The sequence below is a fragment of the Myxine glutinosa genome, chromosome 4 (assembly GCF_964187855.1).
Source record: "Myxine glutinosa chromosome 4, kmMyxGlut1.1, whole genome shotgun sequence".
Classification (NCBI taxonomy): domain Eukaryota; kingdom Metazoa; phylum Chordata; class Myxini; order Myxiniformes; family Myxinidae; genus Myxine; species Myxine glutinosa.
The window spans coordinates 131,984,895-132,003,255 of NC_136264.1; the positions used below are offsets into that span (position 1 = coordinate 131,984,895).

An 18,361-nucleotide genomic window follows, 5' to 3' on the forward strand; every position below is an offset into this window, starting at 1 on the left:
CCTTACAGTGGTGGAGCGCCCAAACAACTACACACTCTAATAGGCTACACGCCCAGCCATTTCCACAACACTAATGCACCCATCCAAATACCATTCTGTCACCCGCACCACAGATGCCAATATCCAACCACAATTTACCTGTACCCTCTACCTAACACTTACACTACCCGCCCCGGGTATCCGTGATGGGGGTCCACTCTTCCCCCATTCACACCTTCGCACCATCCACTCCACTCCACAATTTCCACCATACTCACTCCACGACCATCCATTCCTATACTCCATACCATTTATTCCATACACCTGTCCTTCATTCACCTGTCGTTGCACACCTGTGCAATCACACCTGGTGCCACCTGCACCCTCCTCCTCTTCCTGGACCATTTGGTCAACACAACACACCTCACTATTACTCACTCATACACGGCTCCACACACCTGTTCAGTTGCACACCTGTGCAATCACACCTGTTCAATCACACCTGTTCAATCCTCACACACACGGCATCATCTCAGCTAACTACTCCCCTCTGAAACTTGCGCTTCCCAGTCGTCCCTTTAAACTATTGCGCTCCCACGTCATTATCATCCACACTAATCTACCTGCGTCCCCACTACAGGTATCATTGTCACTACCTAACCTTACCATTACCTATGGTCATCTTCTCTAGATCCCTACACACAATATCCAACCCTCCCGGGCTAGTTTTCACTGCCATAAACCCCATAACTAGTGCTCCTTTGCCCCCTCAACCGCCTCCTCATTGCTCCCCTCCATTTGATCCTGGGTTACTCCTAACCCCTCCTCTAGCTCTCCCACCGGCATCCCGTCGCCTTGACCAGCCATGTATTCGCTAAACCGTGCCATGAACTGCTGCATGTCAAACGGCTGCATGTTAGAGCCCGCTGATACAGCCGGCTCGGCTACCGCGCGCTCGTGCGAGGCGCCTTTTTGCGCGCCTGAAACCTCGTGCGCGATCCCACTCCTGACACCAATTGTTACCGACGCGGCTTTAGATGTTATATTGACCGAGCGGTGGTGTATTTAACCGCGTCCGAACAGTTACTCCCCGATTAGAACCCGATTCCACCCGACGTTGACCAGATCGCCCCACAGATATTCAATCGGGAAACCTCTAAAGCGACCGAAAGAGAATGAAAAAGAAGAAGAAGAAGAATACGGAGGAAGAACAGATTTATTATACACACACAAGCAATGGATGGAAGAAGCAGTAACACAGCGAATCGTTAACTTACACTATTCATTTTTACTTAACCCCAAGACAACGAGCAGGACAGGACGTTCACACTTACACAGGGGATAATGCAGGCAGGTAGGGCTTGAGGTGGATTGCTTGAGAGGGAGGCAAAGTCGGGAGGCAGCAGCTCTCAACTCCTCGCGGTTTTTGCGGGAAAACCCTCCGTCGCGTATCCGCTGCGGTAGACGTCACGCGCTGGTTCGGCACACCTGCTCCTCTTCTTGTGGTGGAGCCGTCTCCCTCCTTTCAGCGCGTCTCTCCAAAGCTGGTTTCCTTGCCGAGTACCTCTCCTCTTTGGCTTGGAGCGTTTCGCATCTCACCGCTCCTCTTGGTGCCGCCTCTTTGCTCATCTCCCGGGTCATCATCATCCACACTAATCTACCTGCGTCCCCACTACAGGTATCAGTCACTAACTAAACTTAACGTTACCTAATGTCATCTTCGCTAGATCCCTACAATTATCCAAGCCCTCCCTGGCTCGGTTGTCATAGCCACCCCATAAACTATTGCGCATTTGCCCCCATCTGTGAGGGATGGTGGATTTGCCATCCCTCCACATCGGGGGTCTCTCACTATCAATTTTGTTCGTCCAGATTCCAACCAATTCAAAAATTTTCCATTTACTGCCAATTCTACTCACTTTTCTAAATTTCGTTTTAAATCACTATCACTATCACGATCACCATCATCACAGTCCGCTATATCCTAGCCTCGGTGCGTCATGACACCATTAAACTCGGCTTCGTAAAGCCGAGCAATGAATTCGGGTGGTTTGGTTGCCTGCAGGTTGAATCCGTCCGGCTTTCGGTTCAAGGGAGGTGGTTTGGTTGGACCGAGGCTCCACGCACCATCTCGGCGCGGCACCTTGCGGTCCCGGGCCCGATGGCTCAATCTCCCCCGGTCGGAACCCCGTCCCCACGAGGGGGCACCGTTCCGCTTCCTCCCACTCGCCCTCGAACCGGACCGGTCGCCTCGCCCGACAAAGCCCGGACTCGACCGTGCGGGGCGGGGCCAAGCCCGAATCGGCAACGACGCTTCGAAGAGAAGCGACGCAGCATCGACCCGCGCCGGGCCTCGCACCCAACAAAGCACCCCTCGCACCGAGCGCTCGCATCGGCTATCTCCGTCGCCCTAACCGCTAACCTGGTTACCGTCGATGCTTTACTTGCATGCTTACAAGCATACGCTACCCCTTTCACCCTCACAAAACCTGGCGTTCCAACGCCGTCCGTACATTCCACCAACGCTCTTTCTGTTACACACCACACCTCTTGCGCACACTTCGGTCCACACCTCTCCTCCGTTACGTCCTCCGTAACACTCACCATGGGCGTGCACTCCGTATTGCTCTCACTCCCTGTGTCACACCCCGTACACACCGACGTGCATTCTTGCTCGCACTCGGTTTCACTCCCACACTTTATAACACCCCCACTCGCCGACGCACACTTTTTCCTCCCACGCGTGCCATTTCCACTCACACGGGACCCTTCACCAATGCCCGGGTGCTTCCTCGATCCCAAGCGCGCGAAAATTCTTTTGTCGCTAAACATCCTCTTACAAAATCTCCCCGCACAATACACAACAGCACGACTCACCTGGGGGATCCTTTTCTCCACGCGAACCTGCAAACTTCCATTTGGGTTAAGCACAGCATCGTGATGTGAGCAGGGACTTTGCACATATTCCATTTCTCCCTGCAATTCCCGGGCTACCTCCGTCATCTCTTCAATTTCAATGCCCACTTCCGCTTTTTCTGTACTCACCTCGACGACCGTTGGCTTTAATAAAATTCCCTCTACCTCATCGGTCGTCGGCTTTTCCAAACCACGTGTCGCGATTTCTACCCCCGTCATTGTACCCGCGCTTTCCTCCGCTTCGCTCAACCAGCGCTTTTCGACCCGCGTTACTTCCTCGTGCACCCCTGGGACCCTTTCGCCCAACTTGCGGTCTCTGTCCCTCTACTCCCTTGCCTCTCTATCGGCCCTCATTCCGTTCGTTGTTGCTTCAATTTGGTTTCCCATTACCCCCATTTTGGCTTCTAGCCTGTCCATAAGGGCCCCCATTTTTCTGCTTTCCATTTTCTCACTATCGTTTTTTTTCTGCATTTCAACCATGAATTGGGTCATGAAGGCTTGCATTTGGGTCGCGCTCATTGGTTCCGCGGCCGTGGCCCCCTTAACCACGTGCGCGAGAGCGCCATTTTGTGCGTCTGAAACCTCCGCAACCACATTGCCATTTTTCTCCTCCTCCCTTTCCTCCACATACATTTCCCCGAGGTCCTGGGTCGATTCCACCCTGTCTATCTCTCCCACCGACATCCGATCGCCTTGATTGTCCATGGCGCGATCTCAAAATTCGGGTTTTGCTTTATAAAACAAAATAAATTTCGGCAGCTTGTAATTTTGAGCGCGTTAAGCGCGCTTCGGGTCCGATTTCGGGTCCGATCTCCCTCCTCGACACCAATTGTTACTCTAATAGTACAATTGGTGTTCCAAAATTTGGGCCTAACAAATTTACTCCCAGGTCCGAATCCAACTCCTCGACACCAATTGTTACAGATCGCGGATTAAGATGTTATTTACCGAGCGGTGGTATTGCCGCGACCTAACAGGATCCCTGACTCACCCGATTCACCCAGGACTTTGGCCGGATCGCACCACAGCTAGTCAATAGGGAAAAGACAAAGGCGACACGGATGTGAAGAAGAAAAAGAAGACAAAAAGGTTTGGAAATACTACTAAATTTATTGACTATTTACACACAAGCAAAAAGAAAGCAGTCACGTTTATTTACAAGCACATAAGACGCAGGTGACACAGGGAAAATACTAGCTTACCTACAGTCTTAATTAACCCAGGACAGAACAAACAAAAGGCAGACTCACGTGGGGAATGACAGGAATGGCAGGAATGGCAGGATGGCTGGAGGTGAACGCTTGGTGGAGCCAACGCGGAGCTTGGTGGAGCTTTGGTGGAGGTGAACGCTTGGTGGAGCCAACGCGGAGCTTGGTGGAGCCAACGCGGAGCTTGGTGGAGCCTTGGTGGAGGTGAACGCTTGGTGGAGCCAACGCGGAGCTTGGGGGATTGGTGTGATGGGTTCTCTCTCCTTCCTTAGTCCCACCCAGTCCAACAACTTCCTCTCTTGCTTAGTCCCACCCAGTTCAACAACTTCCTCTCTTGCTTCAGGACTCTTTCTCTCTCTTTCTTGGTCCCTCACTCTTTACCACCGACTCCTCACCGCAACCAACGCAACCACTTGACCACCACCTCTACTGACTGACTCTTCACCACTCTGCACTTGACGACCGACTCCCAACCAACTCAGACCAACTCAAAGTCCATCTCCTCTGGGAACGCCCCCGCCGTGGGTTATATAGGCCCCTCCCCTTAACCTTTCCGAACCTCCCCCAAACGTTCTCTCCCCGCCCTCTCAAGCCAAACCCCTTGTTCATGGTTGGTCGAGTGGGGCTGGATCACTCCTCCCCTCTCTGACGAGGTGGGGACCCGCCTTTCTTCTCCGACTCAAGCACATGGTCAATGGCGGTTATTGGAGGGGAGGTGATTGGGAATCGAGGGCCCAGCAATGACGAGAGGGGATGTAATATGGAAATGGAGGTTTTGGGGATGGGAAGGAAAGGGAGATTTTGGGGATGGGAAGGAAAGGGGATCTATTCTCTTTCACTGGTGCAATGGAGTATTTCAATTAATGGAAGACACAGCCTTACACTAATACACATAATAAGGATATAACTGTCAAAAAAGATATATCGTGTCCTGCATGTATGTTTTATGGACTAACTACGGGAACGCCCTTTGACCTTTATACAACCACAAACGGAGGGAGGAGGGGTGATATTTTACAACAACCTTTTACAACAACATTTTACCACAACAATAAAATAAAAAAAACATTCTCATATCCACAACAATATAGTTGAGTAAGCTGACGATAGACGGGCCGGTTTCAATTTACAGTTTAAAACAAAAGCTCTTCATCTTCTTCTTCACTTAAAATAATGGTGAGTCTCATTCAATCCCGTTTCTCATATCGATTAGATTCAGAAAATGCTTGCTATATTCAATACTTTTTCTTTCAACATTTCCATTTTATTCATGTAACAGTAACATATTGTCGTGTGATCCCCCTCGGTGAAGACCGGTAAATCACGGATAGCAATCGAGCGTTACTTCGAGGCATTGTTCAATAGCGGATTTATTATCTACGCGCGAGAGGAAGAGAGAAGAAGAACAAGCTGGACGCTTTTACCTGACGCGATCCCCGAACAGTCTTCAATCATGCAAAAAGTAACTCAAAGGAAAACGGAATTAAAATGTACAAAAATAAACAGGTTTATTAAACGGAACCCGAGAACAATGAAAACGTGACGCTCAAATAAATGTCCTAAATTGGGACATCCCCACACCAGACATATAATACACACAAAGGAAGAATATATGAAAATAAAGGGCCATGCATGTGTGTGTGGGCTTAGCTCAACCAGCGGAGGTGGATTGCGTTCTCCTCGGGAATGACGCCGTCCCAGGCTGCTGGCGGGAACGACCGCACGTCCTTGGCGTGCACGCTATCCAGGCCCCACCGTCCGTCTCGAGCGGCAGGCGTGCAGCTCGTCTCCCAGCCGCTTCGATGAGACCCCGCTCTTCGCTCGTCAAAGGAACACCGTCAGCAAGAGTCGAGGGCAGAGGTGAACGAGAGGGGCAAGAGGTTGAGGTAGAGAATCACGAGGGCAGTAGGGAACAAGGTCTGACCACGAAGGGATCCAAAACAAGAAGAAGAAAATGCCGGCCAGCCAGTTCTTTTATTGGCTGTCTCGTGACGTCAGCTGTCCTCTCCACCAATCAGCGTGCCGCTTCTTACTTGCCCCTGACGTCATCGGTGGTACCTAGCCAATCGGCGCTCTGCTTCCCCCTCGGCGTTCCTTCCACCAATCAGTGGCCAGCTTCTTGCCCCTGCCTTGACCAATCACGAGTCCCTCTTTACCCTGGCCTTCCCGTTGGTCGACACCTGGCCCAATAGCGAGTCCTTCTTAGGCATGGCTCCCGGCCTGCCTGTGCTTTGTAGTGACCAGTCCGGGCTCCCTTCTTACCTCAATCGGCTGGTAGCTGCATGCCGATTGGCCCTTCCTACCACATTGGTGTGATCTCCCCATCAAACCCTTCGACCAATCCACCGCGAGGTGGGCGTGGCCTCAGCCGGCCTGAACAATGTTTTATCGCCATTTGGCGCAATGCGTGGGCGCCTCCTGCCAAGTGCCCACGGTGCATTCCGGTGAGTTTTATTGTGGGGGGATTTTAATTAGTGTGTGTGCTAACGGGCCTGCCTCGTGACTATTGGTGTCGTGCCATAAGGGACAAAGGATAAGTCACAAGGTCTCACACCCAGGGGAATTAACATAATCCCTAAGATAATTATCACAAGGCCATCCTTGTATGACCACAAATATACAAACTTAATCCGACATCCGGGCTAAACAGGTCCTCTACTTATGTACACGAAAAGGTTCGTCTTCTTCACGACAGTCGGCGCATGATACCTACACAGATCTACCTGATCTATATATCACTCTACCCCAAAATTCATAACAATATCGCCCTATCAAAAAGATTTCTGCATGCTTTAAAAGGCAGTGTATAATCAGAAATACTATCTCTGTCTGTAACACTGTTATTCCCATCAGCGAAGCAACAGGTCTTAACTTCTAGTATTACTACAAACGAACTACAGTTGGAGGCTGTCCAGGGCTCAATGTCAATCCTAAAACGAGCCCTCGGAACAAAACTCTGAGAACAAGAAAACTTCACAGTGTGGTCTATGAATCATGCGACCCCCCCCCCCCCCCCCGCCTTATTGAAAGGGAGTTGGATACTTCAAACACCAGCAATACTCCTATCCACCTCCTGAAACCCACCCACATGTGGTGATAGCAGCCAACAACAGCAATTTGCACACAATCACCACATACGGATGTGGATACTTTGAGACCTGGGAGGATTCCGTTCCACATTCAGAAACTTTCATATGGAAATAAGAACCAGCAAAGCAAAACACACACACACACACACGCAACCACACACGCACATGCAAACACACGCACACGCAAGCACATGCAAACACACACACACGCAAACACACATACACACAAACTCCACACAAACACACACAAACACACACACACACAAACACACACACACACACAAACACACACACACACACACACACACACACACACACACGCAAACACACACACACACACACACACACACACACACACACACCACGGCCGGAGATGCGTGTCATGTGTATCAACATTTTGGTAAACAATGCAAGCAACAATTGACTCAGGATCGGGTCATACGGGCCATGATGAACCATCATGATCATGCCAAAGGTATACCTTGTGAATGCGCAACCAACTCGTAAATCCAGCTCCTGCCTAGCATCAACCGCCTGTGCGGCCTCCTTGTCCGGCTTGATGAGATTTGCAAGCGCCGTGGTGATCTCCACTTGGGTAATGGCACTGAACCGTGCTCGCCACACATTCGTCTGTGAAGCTAGGTAGCCATTCACGGCGTCCAAAACCTGCACAAAAACAAAGGGACAAGTTAGCAATTTTGGGATCGAAGACAATAACAACAACAGGCATTTTAAGGCCATTTTCCCTGCTGGAGTGGGAGTTAGCATTGCGGATGACAATCTTCTCCATTTTGCCCTATTTTCTGCATCTCTCCTTGTTAACCCCCTTGCCCGCATTTCTTCTTCCACCATCTTCAGCCAAGTCTTTCTCGGTCTTCCCCGTCCTCTACTTCCTTCTACATTCATTTCCATCACTCTTCTCAACCAGTCACTTTCATCCTTCCTCAACACATGACCAAACCATCTCAACCCGTTCCTCTTCACAGCATCAATCACAGGCTCTATTCCCATCATCTTCAGTCCCATCAATTTGGGGATCGAAGGAAGGTGTATAAACGGATGGGGAGTACATTTAGATGGCATTTGTATCAAAGTGCAACATGTGGTTTGGGATGGTGTGTGCACTGTGCATGGCACAGTGTGGATGGGGAGAGACGTGCATGGGTTTTTCCAGTTTGGTTCAGGACTGGGAAAGTATAGCCCGCTGGGAGAGTGTGCAGGTTAACAATTCCAAACCTCAAAACAGATATTCTCTCCTTCCTTATCACAATCCAACCACAGCACGATCCCATCACAGCCTTGTGCCTCCATCTGTAACGGGAGGATGGGTGAGAGGGAATCGGATGCATGTTTACATGTGTCCTGGCTGTGCTTGGTAAACAACAGGGGCAGGTACTTGAGCTCCACTCGAGTGCTCCACTACCTGCAGGTGCTTGACGATGTACAGTTTAGGATTTGCTTCTTTCTTCTCCGTTGGGGCGACAGTAAAGAGCTCAGCGGGATCGGCAAGCTCCCAGCTGGTGTAACGGCCTGAGGACAAGTACAACAATCAGCAAATTGTGGGAATGTTATCCAAGAAGGGAAAACAAGCGTTACGCCTAGGTCCCCCGTCGGTGAAGTGATGCGAGTCGACAAAGTGGAAGACGCAAGGCGGCCATCTTGGATTTTGACGTGGCGACCCAATTTTCAATAGCGTTCTCCCTTATGCGTAGATACACCCACACACCAGATTAGAAGTTAGTAGTTCGTTTATTTTTCAAGATATTTCGCTCACAAGGTTCAGACATACATGGCGGCGGCCATCTTGGATTTTGACGTGGCGACCCAATTTTCAATAGCGTTCTTCCTTATGCCTAGATACACCCACACACCAGATTAGAAGCTGGTACTTCGCTTATTTTCCAAGATATTCCGCTCACAATGTTCAGACATACATGGCGGCGGCCATCTTGGATTTTGACGTAGCGACCCAAATTTCAATAACGTTCTTCTTTATGCGTAGATACACCCACACACCAGATCAGACGTTAGAAGTTCGTTTATTTTTCAAGATATTTCGCTCAAAATGTTCAGACATATATATGGTGGCGGCCATCTTGGATTTTGACGTGGCGACCCAATTTTCAATAGCGTTCTTCCTTATGCCGAGATACACCCACACACCAGATTAGAAGTTGGTACTTCGCTTATTTTTCAAGATATTCCGCTCACAAGGTTCAGACATACATGGCGGCGGCCATCTTGGATTTTGACGTGGCGACCCAATTTTCAATAGGGTTCTTCCTTATGCCTCGATACACCCACACACCAGATTAGAAGTTGGTACTTCGCTTATTTTTCAAGATATTCCGCTCACAAGGTTCAGACATACATGGCGTCAGACATACATGGCAGTGGCCATCTTGGATTTTGACGTGGGTTGCACCCACACACCAAATTCGAATGCGGTCCTTTGCTTACGCACGCACGTACGCACGCACGCATGCACGGACGGACGGAGGGGAAAACCATAGTCCCCCTTTCGCTCCGCGGTGCGACGGGGGACAATTAGTTCAAAGTGTCACCTCATATCTATATATATAAAGCAGTAAAGTATGTTTGTTTGTTTGTTTGTTTGTCCTCTTATAACTCGAGAACTACTCATCGCAGAGCGAAACCAAAGGCATATTCGGAATCAGTACGTCTCAGAGCAACTACAGCACACCTTAAAATTTAAAAAACTTCGCGTTTTAAAATTATGACGTCATCAGCGTATTTCGGAACGTTAATTTTTCAACTTCATATTCGGAATCAGTACGTCCCAGAGAAACTTCGTAACGTTAATTTTTCAACTTCATCCGATTGACATGGGACCAACGGCATGTGACAGAGAGTGAAACATTTATTTGACGACAATGACTTCCGACTTCCGGGTTCGGAATGCGGGACCAATGCCATTTGACAGGGAATAAAAAATAAATGCGACATTCAATTGACGACAATGACTTCCGACTTGACTCCCCCCTCCCCCTCCCCCCTCGCCCCTACCCCCTCCCCTCCCCCCCTCCTTCCTCCCCCTCCCCCTCACCTTCTCCCCTCCCCCTCACCTTCTCCCTTCCCCCCTCCCCCTCCCCTTCTCCCCTCCCCCTCCCATTCTCCCCTCCCCCCTCCCCACCTCCCCCTCCCCCCTCCCCACCTCCCCCTCCCCCCTCCCCACCTCCCCTCTCCCCATTCCCCTCCCCCTCTTCTCCCCTCCCCCCCTCTTCTCCCCTCCCCCCCTTCTTTCCCCTCCCCCCCCGTTCCCCTCCCCTCCCACCTCCCCTCTCCTCCCCCGCCCGGCAATGCCGGGTACTTCTGCTAGTGAAGAATGAAGCAGACATGACAGTAGCTATCAGAGAAACGAAAATAAACTGAAAAGCAGAAAACAAATTATTCTAAACTAAAGTGAAGCATGCTTTTCAACAGCCCCAGTTTTAAGAGGGGCTGGGTGGAGGGCAGGAGGATGTAAGCAGTGGCTTTGCGGTGGGGGTTAGGGGGTACACTAAGCAGTGTACGTAATGCAACTATTCAACTCTAATAAAGCAAATGTGAGGGAAGAGCGGAAATCTTCCAATGGGCGAAAGTCTGGCACATCTGGCGAGAAGTCCATGAAGCAACACCATTCTAGTTCTGAGCAAATGTGGCTATTGGTTGCATCATTATTTAAAATGTGAAAAAGCTGAATGCCTCAACTCTGTGTTTGCCTCAAAATCTTGTGTCCCAAACCCATCTCTCTCTGTACCCACCATACCCAGTCATACCCAGCTGCACCTGGACTCTGTGTCCTTCTCTTCTGACAAGGTGGAGAAGTTTCTGTCAATCCTCGATTCTGCAACTGGACCAGACGGCATCAGCCCATGGGTCATAAAATCCTGCTCTGCAGATCTTTCACAGCCACTCTCTGTTATCTTCACCCTCTCTTTTGCTCAAGATCATCTGCCTTCAGCTTGGAAATCAGCCAACATCACCGCTTTACACAAAAAGGGGCAAAAACAGATCCTTGCAACAACAGACCAATCAGCCTTCTCCCAATTATCAGCAAAGTCATGGAATCCATCATTGCTTCGGATATCGAATCCTTCCTCTTCTCCAACAGCTTGATCCCTGATCATCAATTTGGTTTCAGACCAGGTCACTCTACTCTGGACATGCTGCTTCTGCTGTCTCAACAATGAATGGAGGTCCTCGTGGTCTTTGGCAGAGACTTGCTCATACCGGTCAAAGATGACAAATGTTTCGGTGATGTAGCGATTAAGCCGGCACCCCATGCTGGCTGCGAGGTCAGCCACAGTGCCTGACGATGGCCACACCACGTGGTAGATGAGCTGCGATGCATCAACGAGTACAACATGTGGTGGGTGGGGATTGGGGGCAAGGATTCCAAGACGCTGGACGATCACAGACTTGTTACCCTTCCTGAGGCATCCATACTCATCGATGATGGATGCAGGGACTGGGCCGAGCTCGTAGTCAAAGAGGGCAGAGAGCTCCATTCTTCTCTTGCTCCCCACCACCAGCAGCCGAGCAAACAACGCCTCAAGGTCACATATGATCTTCGCATTGACCTTCACTCTTTTTTTGGTGAATGTCATTGTCACCACCTTATTTGAGATGGGCGCATGAAATCTCGCAGGAAGTGATGAAGAGAACAGTGTGCTCATGTCCTGTCCGATCTTCAATGCATCTTGCACATTCACCTTTTCATCTGCCACCTGGCCATTTATGATATGGTGGAGGGTCGCGGTCTCTATGGTGAGTGGATGGGAGTTTTCCTGTAGCATTCAAACGGAGCAATAGAGCGAAACAGAAATTTCAGTGTCCCAGGCCTATGTTTGATAAGGTTAATGCTATTAATGCTAATTTTGCTAATTGCCCAACATATGCAAGTTAGCATCCGGCAGTTTCTAAGTGCTGGGGACCCATACTGTACATTTCTAACTTAAAACGTTGGGGTACTCAACATTTCCGGGTTCACAAGAGGGCTCTATAGGCTTGGCAAGTAGACTATTAACATATCACGTGCCTTCGATATGGTCTGGCACCCCGCTCTGCTCACCAAACTCTCCTCCTATGGTTTCCATGGAAATCTCCATGCATGGCTTGCGGACTTCCTCTCTGGTCGTAAGTCAACGTGTGGCCTTGAATGGGTTTCTCTCATCTCCCCTTCCTGTTCAGGCTGGAGTTCCCCAAGGTCGGGTTCTGGGCCCTGTGCTTTTTCTCGTCTTCATCAACGATCTCTCCAAATCTCTGCAAAATCCTATCTCTTTGCTGATGACTCCACTCTCTGCCGCTCCGTTCCTCATCCCTCAGATAGGCAGTCTGCAGCCTCCTCACTCTCTGCAGACCTGCACAAAATCACAGACTGGTCAAACAAGAGAAACATGTCTTTCAATCCTGACAAATCTCACACTCTCACTATGTCTCTCAGAAAAGACCGACTGGACAACCCTCCCATCTACTTTCTGAACAATCCTCTCCAAGAAGTTCTGTCACTCAAGCTTTTGGGTCTCACTATCTGCCATGATCTTTCCTGGGAAAACCACATTTCCAAGCTGGCCTCCAAAGACAGTCGCCGACTGGGCATCCTCCATCGTGCGAAGTCCTTCCTTGGCACACCTGAGCTCCTCACCACATACAAGGCTTTCATCCGCAGCTCAATGGAATACTGTTCTCCCCTATGGGCCGGTGCTCCTGCCTCACACCTAGCTCGGCTTCACGCTGTTGAAACCAAAGCTTTCAGAATCATTGGAATCTCCCGCGATGAAGCTAACTCCGACGGCCTTTCACTCACGCACCGCAGGCAGGTAGGTAGGTGGTCTTTTTGTCTTTTATCGACTCCTATCCAGCCTTGCCCCCCCCCCCCCCCCCCCCAGCTCTCTCTGGGCTCTGTCCCCCAAATATTCCTACAGGTCGCACAAGATCTGCCAGCAACCCTTTCTGGTGAAATTGCCAAAATCAAGACTCTCTGCTCACCTTCACTCCTTCGTTCCTCTTTACTCCCACCTCTGGAACAAACTCCCTCACCCTCTTCAATCCCACTCCTCCCTCCAGGTCTTTAAAATAGCTGTTCACCACCATCTCCTATCTTCCCCCATCCAAAACCTTGATCTCTTCTACCCCCGTTAATTCACCCCAGATACACTTTTTTTTGAAATACCGACTTCTTTCCTGGAAGTTATAGCAGAATCCATGTGTTTTATACCTCCCCCCCCCCCCCCCCCTTCCCATGCCTCCTCTCCCCAAGCCCTCTCCCTCTCACAGATCTTCCGATGTCCCTGTTCTCTGCTGTTGTACTTGTGTGCTTCCCTCTCTCTCCCCATATTGTCTCCCGCTCCATTTATTGCATGTTTTGTGTGTCCGTTTTTTTTTTTTTTGTGATTGATGTTAGCTCTTACACGAGCCTCGATCTTGTATACAAAAAAAAAGGGGGGGTTCTTCACCATTGGGTGACAAGGCAAACAATGATATACAGCATGATATTTCAAAAAGGTATGGACGGATTTGGACGAAACGATTCGATTTGGTGGTGAGATTTGTGTGTGTGACAAGAACGAATTGATTCAACTAACAACGGTACCCACCCCATGGGCGGGGCTTCAATTGGGAGGCCCAAATGAAAAGGTAAAATATCAGAAATTGAAGGCTTTTTTTCTTTTAAACGATTTATATAAACATCCGTTAAATCTCAATCGGTGCAGCCGTTTGTGCGGCACCCGGGAAAATAACGTCATGCGGGAGCAAGTATCAGCAGGATGTGGCAGTGTGGGAGTCCACGTTTCTGATCCTCCTTCATGCCGAAGTAGCCCACCATTTCTCCAAGCATTCTGCTCTTCAGATCCGCCATGACAGATTTAAGCTTGATACTGAAGACGCGTGCAGTTAGTACTTCCGATGTCGTATGTACTCCCGATACGTGTTTCCTTCAGTTGAAAGGGATTAGAATTCTCTCAAGCAGGGATTCAACCTGTGTCCGTATAAAAGGTCTTTGTCCGAGGTCACCGAGTTCAATCGGTGCAGCCGTGCAGCGATCGGTGCAGCGATCGGTGCAGCAGTTTGTGCGGCACCCGGGAAAACAACATCGTCACAATGAGAACAATGAATGTTATGCGAACGCGAATGTTATGCGTGAGTCCAAACCTGAGAATGCTGGAGACTAAAGCTTAACTTGGGAAAACTAAATAGCCTATTTTACTCCTGGAGATCCCAGGATTATCCACCCAAAGTATCATTGAGATCAGTTCAGCAGTTTTTACGGTACCTTCGAACAGACAGACAGACAGACAGACGGATGGACATTTGGTGAATTATAGTAAGATTTTGGTGAAAATCTGAATACGTATCCACATACGAATTATTTATTTATTTAATTAAATGAAATGAGGTAATGTTGGAGTTTACGGGCGTAAACTCAAAAATTTCTAAAAAGTAATTTTATTCAGTTAAAAACAATAATTACACATGATACATACTAGCAATAAGGGTTATTAAATGTTGGAAGGACTTAGCCTCAGGAACAGTCTGCCTCCAAATAAAGTCATGCAGGTATGAGGTGAATAGCGCATCCGAGGTACCAAACTGACGCGAATCTTGCGCTTGGCCCTCATCCACATGTTTTCCACATTCTGTGTGTGGACGTCTTGATCCAGCGGGTTGACGAAGTTCTCCTGGTGTATGATTGTGCTGTGCGTGTAGATACCATGTGCCCAGTCATCAACATTGTTGTAGGCGCGCCAGCCATCAGTGATAATGTGAGAACCTGGAAGGATCCATTGGAGGGTGAGGTCGCGCAGAGTCTGCTCGGTGCGGTCAGGAACAATCACAAGAAAACATTTGTGAGAGCCGCGTTCGATACCACCGAACACCCAATGACCCTCTCGCCATTGGCCTCGGTGGTATTTTCGGTGGAAAAACTTACTTTCATCCACCTCAACAACGATAGGCTCACCAGTTCTTTCATCAATGCCACCAATTTCTGATGGGTTTGTCTCAAGAAATTGTTCACACACCTCACGGTGGAAGTTTGCCCAGTCAACGACGGTCTTAGTTTTATCACATGACATTACATCGAGGGCAAATACAATAATTCTTGATGAGTCTGCGACGTGCACACCACTTAATAATGTCAGGTATTAGAGCCAAAGAAGTGATATTATGATCCTCCGCGACCATAGCGTTATCATCTAAAATTTCATCTTGTGGCACAATAAAACGAGGAGCTGGGGGACGACCGCCTGCCATAACTGAGTGCTCAAACTGAACGGATCAATATTTAAAAAAAGATTAATCGTTTTTAATCAGGTAAAACAAATAAAATTACTTTTTAGAAATTTTTGAGTTTACGCCCATAAACTCCGACATTACCTGAAATGATTCTTCACCATTGAGTGATAGGACCAAAAACGATATATAGCTCGATATCTCAAAAAGTTGTGGATGATTTATGACAAAACTTGGTGGATGAGTTGGGTAAGTGAGAAGAACATGCCGATTCGATTTTGGTTCATGTCGGCTGCAGATATGGCCGATCAGTGGACACAAAACGCAAACTGTTCAGGCGGGCGGAGGTATGCTCTCCACCGAGTGCCCGCTCTAGTTAATGCATGGAAGGTCTCCTTGGAAAGGTAGTAGCAGCAGAAACGGTATCTAATATATTTAAACTGGAATTTGGTAGGTACCTAGAAGCATCGGGGATAAAGGGATATGGAAAATTGCTGGAAATAAGAGAACATGATAGCCCTAATGGCCTTGTCCTGAATCAAAGCTGCTTATATTTCCAGAACGCAATTCCCAAAATTCCCTTCTGTGAGATACCCAAGTGACAAAAACCGAACAAACCGGTGAAGTCCAAACTGTTGACGTGACCGCAGACCGACGTGACCCGGAAGCTCGCATTTTGGCCCTGGAAATGTCCGCGAAACTCGTACACGGAGCAAGGTGGGCTCACCCCTTTCCTCACCACCGCTCGTCCTGCTCACCAGGAATGCACACACAGCCTTCATAGACTCCTCAGCAGAATCGCATCGTCACACACGCACATTAACAGCACAGAGCAGTTTAGGAAATGATCCCATCCGATGAAGCTGTGAAGAGCCCACCAGATGATTCGGGGTATAATGACCATCATCAAGATCATGTGGGCATCATCACAAGCCTCCATTACCCAGATTTATAGGGGATATGTAATGGCGTTTGCGTTTCACATACGCACATGCGCTTAAAAAAAACAAACAAAAAAACACACAAACACACACACACAAACACGAAAGCACACACGCGCTTAAAAAAAAACACACACACACACAGACACACACAAACACAGACGCACGCAAACAAACACGCACACACAAACATACACGGACACACACATGCACACACACACACAACCGCACACACACAAAGACAAACAAACACGCACACACAAACATACACACAAACATGCACACACACACACAGACACGCATACACACACACACACGCGCGCGCTTAAAAAAAACACACACACAAACACAGACACACACAAACACAGACGCACGCAAACAAACACGCACACACATGCAAACACACACGCACACACATGCAAACACACACACACACACACGCACGCACACAAACATGCACACACACACAAAGACAAACACACAAGCACACAAACATGCACAAACACACACAAACACACACACACACACAAACAAACACGCACACACATGCAAACACACACACACAAATACACACAAACGCAACCGCACACACACGCACAGACGCACACAAACACACACACAAAGACACGCGAACGGGTCCGTCCGGACAGCCGTAGACGCGTGGACAGGAACACGCCGGGCCTGTGCATCAGAGCGAACCGTTGGACAGCAGAGAGGAGATGGACTGAGCGAGAGAAGGTTTTTCAGCAACCATGAGTAGCTTCGGCATGGCGACAACACAGAGCGATAAAAATGAGCGCCAAGATCAAATCGCAATCATCAGAAAACTGTGGCGAGGAGTGAAATAATGAATATCGAACTGAACCGCCGGCACTGTACTGTACGCGGTACACTCCGGTACAGGAACACCTTCTGTTCTCCCATTGGCTGCGGCACAGGAGTCGTGGTACTCTTTACTGGTACATAGTCGGCACTGTACTCTTTACTTGCTTTCATATATAAATACACTAAATACGTTTAACAGATATACTGTAATCGGATCGCCTTACGATCACCACATCCTTCTCATTATTCCCCGACCCCCATTTCTCTTTCTCGCTGTTTCTCATTCGTCAGTTGCAATTCGCTGTCGCGGCCATATTCCCTAATTTACAGCAGCAGATTCGTGGATTTACCTTTGCAGATTCTTAGATTATAATCCTTTGCAGATATATTCATGGTTCACCTTGCAGATGTATTCATGGATTCGCCGTTGCAGATTCGCGCATTCATAAATTGGCAGATTGGTGGATTCATAATTGGCAGATTCGTGGATTCACCGTTGCTGATTCGTAGATTCCTATTGGCATATTCGCGTATTCACAGTGGCAGATTCGCCTGCACTGACTCAAAAACATGCTGCTTATGTTGATTCGTCCGTGGTGTCATCTCATCTCCCCTCTTCCTGCCTGCATATCATCCATTGTACCTGCTCCACCACTAATCCCTTAAAGTAAATACCAAATTTTGAGAGCTGAGACCTGTTTTAAATTATTTATGGTCTGTTTTACATCTGTTTTCCCTTTAAGTTTAATATTGTGGCGGCCACAAGCAAGAGGACACGAATTCAGCGCACCAGCAGGTGGCGCGAACGTCCAGGCGGGGAACTGGTAGGCATGCCCCGCCTATCGACCGATCGGCCACGCCCGGGGACTAGGCGTGGCCTCGGAACATATATGCGGGCTCCAAGCTCGAGTCCGCCCAGTGCTGCAGTTTGAGCTTTCTTAATAAAGACTCTTTTGGTTATCAAACGCGTTGTGGCCTACCTCTTTGGCAAGCAAGTTGTGTGCGCAGCACCACACTTCACTGGTGACCCCGACCCGGTGCCTGGGTGTGGCGGTGGACCTTTGCGCGCTGGCACGCAAGGCAGTCCCATTGGCGGCGACGTCTGCGGCTGAGGTGGCGCAACTCTTTATCGCCACTTGGGTTGCCCGGTTCGGTGCCCCCTCGGACA

The 18,361-nt window shown here is 49.0% G+C and overlaps 1 protein-coding gene across 2 annotated transcripts in view; it reads right to left on the reverse strand.

Annotated features, from left to right (window-relative positions):
* Window positions 1–17,616, reverse strand: part of LOC137425227 (DNA topoisomerase 3-beta-1) — a 37,498-nt gene extending 19,882 nt beyond the window's left edge. The window contains exons 1-5 of one of the 2 annotated variants that reach the window (XM_068113429.2): window positions 17,544–17,616; window positions 16,046–16,177; window positions 8,616–8,722; window positions 8,429–8,503; window positions 7,674–7,858 (exon numbers count right to left, since the gene is read on the reverse strand). In XM_068113429.2, the coding sequence (XP_067969530.2) occupies window positions 7,674–7,858; window positions 8,429–8,503; window positions 8,616–8,722; window positions 16,046–16,177; window positions 17,544–17,586 (542 nt within the window). In that variant the 5' untranslated portion in view covers window positions 17,587–17,616. Of the gene's footprint in view, window positions 1–7,673; window positions 7,859–8,428; window positions 8,504–8,615; window positions 8,723–16,045; window positions 16,178–17,067; window positions 17,497–17,543 lie in introns of those variants that run through there. The other variant, XM_068113428.2, reaches the window with a different exon arrangement.
* Window positions 17,617–18,361: the final 745 nt, after the last annotated feature.